Genomic DNA, 11,947 nt, shown 5'->3' with positions numbered 1-11,947 from the left:
AGCTGTGTTGGGAAGCCTCCCAAGACTAATTTTATGTTTTGGTTTTTGACTGTTGATCAGACAAAAAAAGCAATTTGAATGCATTAACTTCAACTGCATGGAATAATGATGGGTATTTTTCCACAATTTTCTGACATTTTATACACTAAACAATCAACTGATTGTTAAAGAAAACTTGTCAGATGTATTGACATTGAAAATAATTGTTGTTAGCATTACAGTTCTACTATGATGGAATGATACAAGGGAACCTAGGGTTTCTACATGTTAATTACTTGACAGAAACAATGGAAACAATTTGATAAAACACAACTTTACAAGAAATGAGTTCAACATGAACTAAAACACCAGATCCACAAGATGGAGGATGCAGACCCATCATAGTTGATACTATACCTGGAGCAAGTTTCTTACAAATTTGCAATTAATCAAATCATGTAGACCAAAATGATATGGTGTGACGCTTTGGGACCCCTGGGACCCCTGTGCAGTTGCTCGATTTGCCAGGTTTGATCATCCAGCCTTGATCATTTTAAAAACACTGAGAACATTAGTCGAAGTCCCCTCACTTACATTAGAAAGTATAAACCAAACAACAAAAAGAAAGTCTCAAAAAGTTTTTAATTATTTATAATTATTATTTATTTCTTATTGAGTTAGTTATCCAGCTACTTTGTGTTATGGAAATTGTATTTCCCAACATTCAAGGCTGGAAAACAAGCAGCTTTCAATGCTTGTCAAGAGGCCGTTAGTTCCCCCAGCATGCAGACACGTGTTCAGATGACACGATACACATGTCACAGTGAAGTTCCCACCCGTGGACAACTGTGAAAAGATAAGTTAAACACAATCAACTGTCTGATCCCATAAACTGCTCAACACAGAAAATCTCCACTGAACTCAGTCCAAAACAGGGGGTGGATAATCAGCTGTTCCAGGCAGCTCCCACCCCCATTTCACTGGAAACAGAAACTATGGCTCCAGTCATTATAACCATGTGTGACAAAGACAGACAACAGATAAATGAAATAAATAAATAATTTATTATATATATCCATGAATATAGTTGTGTTCGGAGTTGAAGCTTTCAGACAAAAAAATGGTACAGAGAAAGAAAGAGATCCTAGAACATTATTACTCTTTCAGTTTCAGTATTACTCAGGAGAAACACATGAAAGCTGGATGAGTATAAAAGCTCCAAGTGAACACAATAACATCACAAGATACTGAGGAACATTCAGAGTAACGCACCACCTTCATCCTGCATCCATCCATCCATCTATCCATCCATCCATCTGTCTATCCATCTATCCATCTATCCATCTATCTATCTAAACCAACAGGTTTCCACTGCACTGGTCTCAGTCCCTGAGTAAACAGATCAAACACACGTCAAACAGCATGCAGAGCTCTGCCAGAATTTGTGATCATCTAGTGAAATGAGTCTTGTAGTGAATTCAGTGCATCCCCCAATTCCCTTGTGTTTGTTTATTAGGATTGTTATTATTACAGTAAAGTTTTTCATGACTTTCATGCAGGGTTCACAAGATGATGATGTGTTACGTGTTAACCTTTTGGAACCTCTGCTGGAAACTCGTGCATATTACTGTTCCTTACAACTGTTTGTAAATAGTTCTGTTTGGTAACAACAATGAAGAGAGAAAGAAGAAATATGGCCAACTGGGGAGCAACTTTATTCATTGTTCCTGTTTGTTTTTATTTGCTCTGTCCCCTCTCCTTCTTATTTAAGTCAAAAATCTAGATTTTAGTTATTATGATTGATGATTTTTATCAATATAATGAATTAAAGTGGGTCTTAATGTACAAAAAAAGAAATAATAAAAGACTTGTCTGACAATAGAGATGGTACTCTTAACGATGCAATGTTAATGAAAACTGTGCTGTGAATTTGGATTTTTTTCTCCTTTTTTTTGTTTTTCTTCTTCTTTGTCTCTTTTTAAAATGTATTCGTGTTTATTTTTTTCTTCAACATAATTTTCAAAACAGGGCTAAAATGTGTAGAATATCTATAATTCTCTTGCTGTAAATCCCATGGCTGCCAATAAATACAAAATAAAAAAAAATGCTCAGAACTCAGTTTTCAATCGGTAAATTTTCTTCTGTTCAGTTGTTATCGGAGAGGTTGACAAGTGGACTTTTTAGAAACAATATTCCTGGCAAACCATTAAAATGTTTTATTTTCAGAGTAATGCACATCATTCATTATAAACAGCTGCATTATTACATTCATCAGGAAGATGAAATATTTCACTACATGCCATACCTACGCAGAAAGCTGTTTGTACAGTCAAACTGAATGTGTTTAACTACAGAGATGCAGCTGAAATCCCTGCAAAAAGCCAAGTAGTAGATGGGACCTTGAGTTAAAATTATTTGTCAAACTACTATTTTTAAGGTCAAGAATGAACATTCACACTGTGGGAATCTGTCCTATCACAAAATACTGTACTCCTGTTTCTTAATAGAAACAGCAGTGAACAATTCAAGCACATTGGGCGAGGGTATCACAGGGCTATGTTATATGTCATAGACACCTCCTGGCAATTTAGATTTGCCAATTAACCTATTGCGTATGTCTTTGGATTGTGGGAGGAAGCCGGAGTACCAAGAGAAAACTCAGAAAGGCCCCAGCCAGCTGGCAGGTTTGAACCGAGGACCTTGCGGTGTTGACGGGACACTGCTAACCTGCTGACCTGCCGTACTTCCTCTACTTTTACTAAAAAATCCACAACATTAAGCATGAAAGTTCATTCTGACCTTGGGAATAGTAGGTTTTAGAAAACAATCCCAACTAAAAGTGTACCTACTTAAGTTTTTCAGAAAATTTCAATAATATCACACAGTTTTCATCATGCTTAATCTTTAAGCCGACACAGATGAGAAGTCTTAAAAGTGCTATGGTAGAAATCATGTCAACAGATCATGTTGCTCATGACAACTGAGCAAACTCCTGATGACAAAGACTGCTAAAAGTTGAAAAACAGCTAGTAAGTGGACCTTGAATTGGGATCGTTTGATAAGTAGGTTCCATTAATGCTCTTTGTGTATATTTGCATTGTGTATTTCTTCTACATCATCACATTAGCTACTATTGCTATAAAATATCTGACTGTTTTATCTACAGAAGCCGCTGCAGAGTGAAAACCTTGAATTTCAGAGAAGTCAGCTGTTCAGAACGAAAGATAAACGGCCTTCATTTCAGCTCGACCACCATCATTCCCAACACCATCACAGGGTTTTGAAACAATTTCATCAGATTAAAGGGTTGCAGCATTTTCACATTGCATGCCACAATCACATCCATCAACTGAAGCCCTTTGGAGTCACAAGGTTTTCATTTGACAATAGTTAGGTGACGTCCAAACCCACTGTTATAAATCAAAAATTAATAAAGGAAGGCATTTCACAAAGTCTTTTGAAGATAAACAACAGTCAGTGGTTTCTTATCGTATCACCACATCTTCTTTAGAACTTTCCATTGCTGGAAGATGAATGTTCATGTGTTTTTCCAAGATTATAGTACTTATTAGAAAAAGATGAATATCAATGAGGCTTTAGGGCTTGAGAGAAAAGGGAAAAAGTGTCATTGTGACCACCAGCAGCTCCACAGATCTGTCCTGATTTTATTTGTTCCAGTGTGAAAACTTGTTGGCTCCATTCCCCTGAAAAAAAAATGGTTTCCACTGGATTACGCAACACAAAAGCAGCAGGAAGAGGGGATAATGAAATAGTCTGATGAAAGAGGCAATAGAGCATAGCACCAGTGGCCACTACCATGAGTCACTGAATAATGATTTTATTAATTTACAAAAATCCTTCTGAAATTACATTAATGAGAGCTCCTTAGTGCCAACAGCAAGTCCATTAACAGTCCTTAAATTTGTAGTTGTTTTTGATCAGACTGCTGGTTTATGTGCCTCATGGTAAAGTTAAATCAGTGACTGCAATGATCTGTCTCATGCCTCACAGCTGCTACAGTACAGACATAAAAAGCAGCCATTTCAAAGTGTCCCATTCATGCTCTCAATCTTGAACCTATGAGTGTCAAAGTGTTTTGGCCACAGGAATATTTATTTACACAGAGCACCAGCAATTCAACAAAACCATCTCCCTAAAGCCCATTCACTTTCTACTGAGATAAATATCAGCTGGTGTTTTCCATGGTTGCTTGGTTTCCTAATGTTTTGGCAAAGAAAAGCTGCCTGCGGCTGAATTTTTTGGATGAAACCACCAATTAGTATCAACAATCAATCCCCAACCAATACTGCAACATGTCTCAAATATCTGCTGTGTCACAGACACAGAGAACGAAGCCATCAGCAAAATCAAACTGGCCTCTGGACAGTTCCAGCACCAGCCGTCTTTAGTGGTGCGATTAAACGGAGTTTTAGTTTTGATTTGAGTTTGATATTAACTTGTTTTTCTGTTTTTATTTAACAAAATATTCATCACTGATTCAGTATAATAGATGAATGTAACAAAAGTAATATATTACTTGGACGAGTCTCTAAATGCACTTTCCAACAGGAGATTTACTCCTTACAAGTTAGTGTCCTATTATGGACATTTCCTGGCTCAAAAATTCAGCAAGAGATAAACTCAATGTTTAGGTAAGACTTAAGACTAAAGAGTGTGTAGATCAGTTTTGTGACAGAGGCATTCACAGGTCCAAATTTTTGGGACCAATCCAAAACAAACAAAAAGGAAAGACCTATCCAACATGCATAATTTAATTTTACGAGAACTGAAAATAGAGTCGACCCGAACAGATTCTAACAGCAAGAAAAAAACAGCCCTGGCCGCAGCATGATGCACTATCAACTAATTGGATAATTTAAAAAGTGGCTGTGGTGGAATAATGATAATAATAATAATAATAATAATAATAATAATAATAATAGTAGAAACTGATGTTTTATATGCCTCAAAGACAAAATTGTATAAATAACTGAAAGTCCTACTTGTACCTCGTCCACCAACAATAAAATATTCTGTACATGTTCAAAACATTTTGTGGGTGGAGAAAACACTAACCTGTGTGTTTTCTGTGAATCAAATGCCAAAAACATGTAATTTAATGGCATAAATCATACATACAACTGATTTTCCTACAATAAGCTTGGCTTCAGTTCCCAGCTCAGAACAATGCTGCAGGATGAACTGCATCCTTGTCTGATTTGGTTTATTTCCATTTCAAAGAAAAAATCTGAACAAACAATGTTTGAATAATATATGACATGAGTTCAGTAAGATGATGATCACCACTGAAATAACTCAAGTTCACACTTCTCGCTCTGCTTCTCGCCTCAAAACGCACAGTGTTTTCCCGCTGTGTGTGTGAGCTGACACACACACTAGGGTCCAATCGGATCCACTCGGGTATTGGACATATTGACACAAAGAACAGAGACTTGGAATAGTAAAATGAAACCCTACCTGACCTGATTAGACAGAGTCTCAGGGTCTCAGTTCCTCACAACCGAGTGGACCCATGAAGACGTGTGCTATAAGAGCTACAATTACCCAGAAACCATCTCTCTCCCTCCTTCCACCAACACTGATCGGTATCTTTGCTGAGGTGTGTCTTCGCTTTCAGGGGATGAGGTCATAACTCAGTCTTGATCCTGTGCATCAGATCTCTCTGGTCCACCATGTCCGTCTGTCTGTTCCAGCGGTGGTAAGCCAGCAGGGCGATGTTCTTGGCAGCCACTGAGCTCATCTCCATGGCGCTGCCGGCCCACTCGATACCATTGAGGTAGTAGAGATTGGGGTGGAGCTCCACAGGTGGCAGACCCTGACTGCTGCCGTAATGAGAGTAGGGCTGCCATTCGGTCACCTGCACCGAGTAGTACGACCTAAAACAGTAAAGAAGGAAAATTGTTATTCCACTTTTTTCAGAATTAGTGAACTGTCTTGAACTATTGGATGAAATTTAGTTCACACATTCATATCTGCTAGCATGGCTGTAGACTCGTCTTGTCATTTTGCTGCGTTATCTCACGTATCTGGAGATATTGTTTTAGGTCAATACTAGAACTGAAACAATTGATTATTTGATCAAGTGATTGAAAGGACATTTTTGAGTAATCAAGTTATTTTCTAAACAAAAAAACCCTCTTCTCAGATATGAATGTTTGCTGGTTCCTTATGAAGGAAGTGGCTGACCTGAAGAGTGTTTTGAGCTGAGACTTGTCCAGAGGCTGTGGTGAGAACACTTTATAGACTCCAGCCTCTTGTGGCTGCTTACGCCGGAAGCCCGCCGAGATGTTGACGGGACAAACACTAGCCACGCTGTTGAAGAACAGGTCGGGTGTCTCAGTTGTCAAGATGCTGGCAAAGGGAAACAGGCGGGGGTCCGAGAAGCCAAAAAAAGAGGTGTTGAGGTAACCATGGACAATTGTTGCGACTGTGCTGTGATAGTTGCCGGGGAGCTGGTCAAAGGGAGGTGTGAAACCTTGGAACTGGACCCCAGACCCGACACTGGCCTGAAGCGGCGTCGCCAACACTACAATATCATACAGCTCTGATCCCGTCCCTGCTGCTGTGGTGAAGCTCAGCTGGTACTGGAGCGCCTCCCCTGTAGATCAGTCATCAGTGATACACAAGATCAGTCTCACACTACACTGCATGACCTAAAATTATCCGCATCAGCGCACTGGTATTTACTGGCAGATAGAATCTAGACGCATTCAGCGCATTTTTTACAACTCTACATGTCCATGGTGATACAATAGAAATATAAGTATGTATTACTATGCCAGGACAAAATGTAATCATACACATGTAAAGGTGTCAGTTTGTCAACGATGGCGTGAGCATAAGATGTTTTTCTTCTTCTTCTTTTTTTTTTAAATAGATACATAATCATCATGCACATCTGAAACAATGATTTTTCCATACTTAAACTGTAATGCAATTCACACAAATGTTGGCTCAAAGGAAAGAATCAACACTTATATACCACCATTTTACTACTGAATAAGTACTTGAATCTTAATAGGAACTGAACTCCCAACTGTGCAGTTTAATCATTACAAATACTTAGTGTTGAAATTTAAATACCACTTATTTCAAAAAATCAGGTGGCTCAGAATGGATTGGTTAAATTCAGACATCCCTGTTATGCCTTCTTTAGATATTTTTTTTTACAGTAGAGAAGTGACAGGGAATGGGAGAGAAACGAATGGCATTCAACAAGGTTCCCTGGCTGGATTCAAATCAGGGACCTTGTGGCTCATGGTCAACACCTCAGCCCCTGAGCAACGGGGATGCCTACTTGAATTTTCTATCTGAAATTGTGAAAGCAATTTTTTGAAATTGCAACTCACCGTCTGGATATTTCAAAGAGAAAAATTCCCCCAAAATAAATTCAGACACTGTAGATAGTATTTGAAGAAGGATGTTTCGGAGCTATAATTTCAGTGGTGTGGGGAGCCCTGCGGACAGCATGATTGTTATCACTCCCTAAGATAAATCCATATAAAACTGTATTAAAATGAATTAGTAGCTCAACATGATCCAGTTCAGTCAACATCAGGGTTACGTACCTGACTGGATGGGGGAGATGGCGTTGACTTGTGCTTGGCGCAGGTTAGCGTTGGCTATCTTCAGCAGACCAGAACACACCAGCTTGTTGCCTCCTTCCACCGCCCACAGGTTGTTCTGGGCACCAGCTAAAGACACAGCGCCTGAGACACACACACACATAAGCGCACACACACACACATGCTCACTCACAACAGACAGCGCCAAGTTCTATAAACCAATTATCAGCTGCCCACACACTTTCCTGTTCTCTCGCTCCCACAGGCCACCCCGTCCTCTCACCTTGCTTTTCCTCTCTTCTATTCTCGACTCCCCACTCCTCCCTTCCTCGTCTCCTGTATCTCTTTTCTTTTCTTTCCACTTTCTTTCCTCTCTCCTGACCTACATTGGCGGGGACGTAGATGTTCATCTCATAACTGGCCCTAATTTCAGCACTGCAGCCTTCCTCTTTTCACTCTCTCCTCGCTCTTTACACCCTCACTCCACTGTTCATTTCTTCACTCATCTGACCTATGAAGGCAGGGATGCTGACATTCTGTCCATAGTTGACCCTCATGACGGGTGCGATGACCTCGTCGATGAAGCGCTGCGACACACCCAGCTCCAGCAGCGAATCAGAGAGTGGCCTCCGGGTCATGTTGATGAAGCCACTCCCCCCGAGGGAGTCCAGCAGCTCCTCCACAGAGCTGAAGGCGTAGCCGTGGGCCTGGTACTTGTATATCCTTTATTACGCATGTACACAGAGACAACAAATAAATGGTTAATTAGTTATTATAGTAGTCAATTACTGAGTCAGTGGACAGATTCATAAATTGAGATACTTTTTTTTCCTCATTCCTGTAAGTTGGAACAAATAAGCATAAATTTCAGAGAGAGGGACTTACAGGCTCACTGTTTCTGATTTAGTGAGAATGCCCAGTCATGTGTGATATCTGAAACAGGACAGGCTGATCAGTTTTGTTGTATTATACTGTGTCATTTTAATGCTGAACGATGAAGACAGCTAATTTTTCATTACAGCAGCAATTTCCGGCAGATGGTTGTCGATATTTATACAGACCTCATGCTCTGAAAGTCACACATTGAGTTGAGGTTTTGCAGTGATTATGACTGCAGATGCCTACTGCGCAGGAAACAGGAAATAAATAACATGAATATCTCAGCATAGGCTTTGCCCTTTGACTGTAACAATAGAAGGCAGTGTTGGGCATTCAGTCTATACCTGTTGTAACGGAGAGTTAAAACCAGAAAAGCTTCGCTAGATCAGAGATGCACATTTGTTTGGCATCATTAAGAAGATGATGAATACATAGATAAGAGCAGCTTTATGTAATCTTCCCTATCTTGTAACCCAACTGACACCAGAGAAAATATGAAGCGTACCAGGTATGATGTGCAGGTGTATGCAAGTTAAACTGGGGCTCCTCCAAGCACATACAGAGACATGCTGGACATCTGCAACAAAGGCATGTGCATGCCAAGCAAGTTCCATGAGACTAAACCCCGAACAGGGCATTCATATTTCTTACCTCATGAATTTCTCCATAATTTCCTCCACCCACATCTGCAGCCGTATGAAGCTGATGCCATAGCGCCACCACAGACGGAACAAGTCCAGCAGGTACCAGTCTGTCTCCTCTAGAATCACCTCCTTGCCGTTAAAGACCGCAGTCTTTCCCGCCACGCTGCGACGATACTTCAAACCTTGAGGAGTCGACACGAGACAACATGAAGGACAAAAGACACTCAGATTTAATATTGAAGTGTGTTTTTTAAATCAAATCGTCTCTTACGGTTGTAAGGTAAAATGTGTTGGTTTTTTTCTGTTTTACCCTTTGTATTTCCCAAACTGCGATTTCACATTGATAATTATGTGTATATATATTCTCTGAAACCTTCCGTAATTAATATGATAAAATTCTGCTTAGTAAACTCAAACCATTGACATGTCTTGACTGATGACCTGACCTTTCTTCCTGCCCAAGAAATGAATCCTAAGCAGTGACTTACATACATTATTTTCTTGGTGTGTGTGTGTGTGTGTACGTTGTGTGTTTGTATGCATGTGTGTGTCGTGTGTGTAAACCCACCGAGCTGCTTGACAAACTCCTGCATGTGGAGGTTGAGGGAGTGAATGATGGAACCTCCAGACTCGTAGTCATTGTGATTGACGGTGACGGTGGCGAGACGACCCCCGACCTCACCCTTTTCAAACACGTCCACCTGCACCTCAGGGCCAAAATGCTGCCGCAGGAAGTGGGCCGTGGCACTGCCTCCTATCCCCGCCCCAACCACCGCTGGAGCACATGGGATTGAAGAGAATGTGTGAAATAAAACTGTGAGGTGAAATGTGTCTTAAAACTAATGATCACCAATCATACAGATTTTTCTACAGTACTGTGCAAACATTCAAGGCACTTTAGATTCATCATACATCATGAAGTCTGTCTAGGATTACATGAAGACACAAAGGACACAGAGACAGACTAAATCCACAGAACTGTGGCAAGTTCCCCAAGACGATGGAGCAACTAACCTGCCAAGATAGTATATACTGTACATAGTTCATGTATACATGCACATACTGTACATAACCACATACTGTATTCATAAATTACCTTTTACAGTAATTTTTCACCAACTTGCATGTACATAGTGGCAATATGTTTATGTAAGTACATTGAGAGCCATTACAAACAGAGTCTGATTTCTTGCATGTGCAAAAATACTTCTCTGATTATCTCCATTACTTGGATACCATTTTTGGATTAATGAGGCAACACTGGATTCTTTGTAAAGTCAAATAAAAAGGACATTTATAAATACCATTATATCCAACTTAGCTTTCAAAACATTAGCTACATTCAGATGTAGCTGCAGTAGCTCACATGAGTAAAGTCACACTAGCCTGTGAACCTCTCAATGCGGGCGTTACGTTAACGTTAGCTTAATTCAACGGCTGGCCGTGATGTGTAAACATACTGCTTTCATTACCTATTTTTGAAGGCGGGGCTCCGTCGACATTAGGGGGTCCCTCCGGGTCTCCGACCACCGACCATGAGGACAGCAGGACGGCGAACAGCGGGAGCAGAGTGCCCTCCATAGCGGCGGCAACAGAGCAAACGTGACCAGGAGGAGAGGAGGCGAGCCGCGACCGTTAAACTACCGCATTAGGTTAGCTCCTCTCTGTCTCTTCCCTTTACACGGGCAGTGTGTTCAGAGCACGGCTATTCACATATCGCGGTAAATGAAAGAGGATATTTTTAAATTTTAAACACACACGATGGCCTGGTAATGGTGTTGACGATGCAGGTTAATTCACTGAGAAACAACCGTTCACATCCACGTCCGGCAACATCATGTAATCTGAACCGTTGTCTTGTTTCGGCCAATCACAGCCGTCTGAGCAGGTCTACGTGAGGTAATGAATGAGTGTACGTGCTTTACGTAATGCCATGATTCTCAGTGTTATTAACGCAGTGCTGCAAGAATTAACGTAGCCAAACACAATGGATAACATAAGCATGATACAGTGGTATTGTTCTCAACAGATAAATCATGTCATCCTCAGCCAGGATGGGTTACTAGCAGGACAAGGTGGGCAAATGCGTAGTATCCATTTATCCCAATGGCCCCAAATACCCAAGCTTTACTCTTCTATTGCTGATGAGTGTGTGGTACCACAACATCTGGTTTCAGTCAAAGACCTGAGTCAGGATCACAGACCAGTACTTTTTATTGTTAATAATATATAAGGGGAAGAAATATGTCATGTTATATTACGTGAATGCATTATTTTCCTGAATATAATTTAATCACCACCAAGCAATTTGCCAAACATGGTATTTCTTTTATATTCTGTTAAATACATAACCACATACATGTTTAAACAAAAACATTTTAAAATGGTACATTACAAATTGTTATGTGAATTCTCTGAACTATAAAAGTTTTCACTGTGTGCATGCACACAGCAGCGGAAATGCAAGTATGGCTAAGAGTGTTCCTGTGCCCAGGATGTAATCTAACATGTAAGGGATCCATTTTTTTATATAGATCCTATTGACACTAGTACTGATACTCAAAACAAGGCTTCATATTGGTTGTATTGATATTTTGGGGATCAATTCACCCATCCCTTACATCAGTTATGACAGACCCCCATCCTCTAAGGTCCTGATGCAGGAACCTGTCTCAAAATCTAATTTAAAGACCATAATTTTGTGATTTCTATTGATGTCATTATTGTAAAGTTGTGTTTCATCAAATTGCTAAATTTTTTTCCGTTAAGTAATTCATACACCAAAAAAGCTCAGGCAAGGCAGCATTATATTATGATTATGATTTAGCTCTAGAGAATGGGTTGGTTTCTGGGTGTGTG

At 40.1% G+C, this 11,947-nt stretch overlaps 1 protein-coding gene across 1 annotated transcript; it reads right to left on the bottom strand.

Moving 5' to 3' along the window:
• Positions 1 to 1,024: 1,024 nt before the first annotated feature.
• On the bottom strand, positions 1,025 to 10,695 carry LOC130182245 (prenylcysteine oxidase-like). Its single transcript, XM_056397000.1, has 7 exons — positions 10,561 to 10,695; positions 9,657 to 9,863; positions 9,096 to 9,270; positions 8,077 to 8,288; positions 7,569 to 7,709; positions 6,187 to 6,598; positions 1,025 to 5,876 (listed from the first exon to the last, which is right to left on the bottom strand). The coding sequence occupies exons 1-7, from the start codon at positions 10,667 to 10,669 to the stop codon at positions 5,627 to 5,629; spliced, it is 1,506 nt and encodes a 501-aa protein (XP_056252975.1). The 5' UTR covers positions 10,670 to 10,695; the 3' UTR covers positions 1,025 to 5,626.
• Positions 10,696 to 11,947: the final 1,252 nt, after the last annotated feature.

This window comes from Seriola aureovittata, chromosome 15 (genome assembly GCF_021018895.1).
Source record: "Seriola aureovittata isolate HTS-2021-v1 ecotype China chromosome 15, ASM2101889v1, whole genome shotgun sequence".
NCBI classification, from domain to species: domain Eukaryota; kingdom Metazoa; phylum Chordata; class Actinopteri; order Carangiformes; family Carangidae; genus Seriola; species Seriola aureovittata.
Note: the sequence above shows the minus strand (reverse complement) of the source record. Positions and strands in the feature narration are given on the sequence as shown.

Bases quoted from the DNA above. Each gene is read 5' to 3' on its own strand.
- LOC130182245 (XM_056397000.1), bottom strand. From the start codon at position 10,669: ATGGAGGGCACTCTGCTCCCGCTGTTCGCCGTCCTGCTGTCCTCATGG. The intron at 9,864-10,560 runs GTAATGAAAGCA...CATGTGCTCCAG, and splicing joins AGCCCCGCCTTCAAAAATAG to CGGTGGTTGGGGCGGGGATA. The intron at 5,877-6,186 runs GTCAGCCACTTC...TTACTGTTTTAG, and splicing joins CAGCTCAAAACACTCTTCAG to GTCGTACTACTCGGTGCAGG.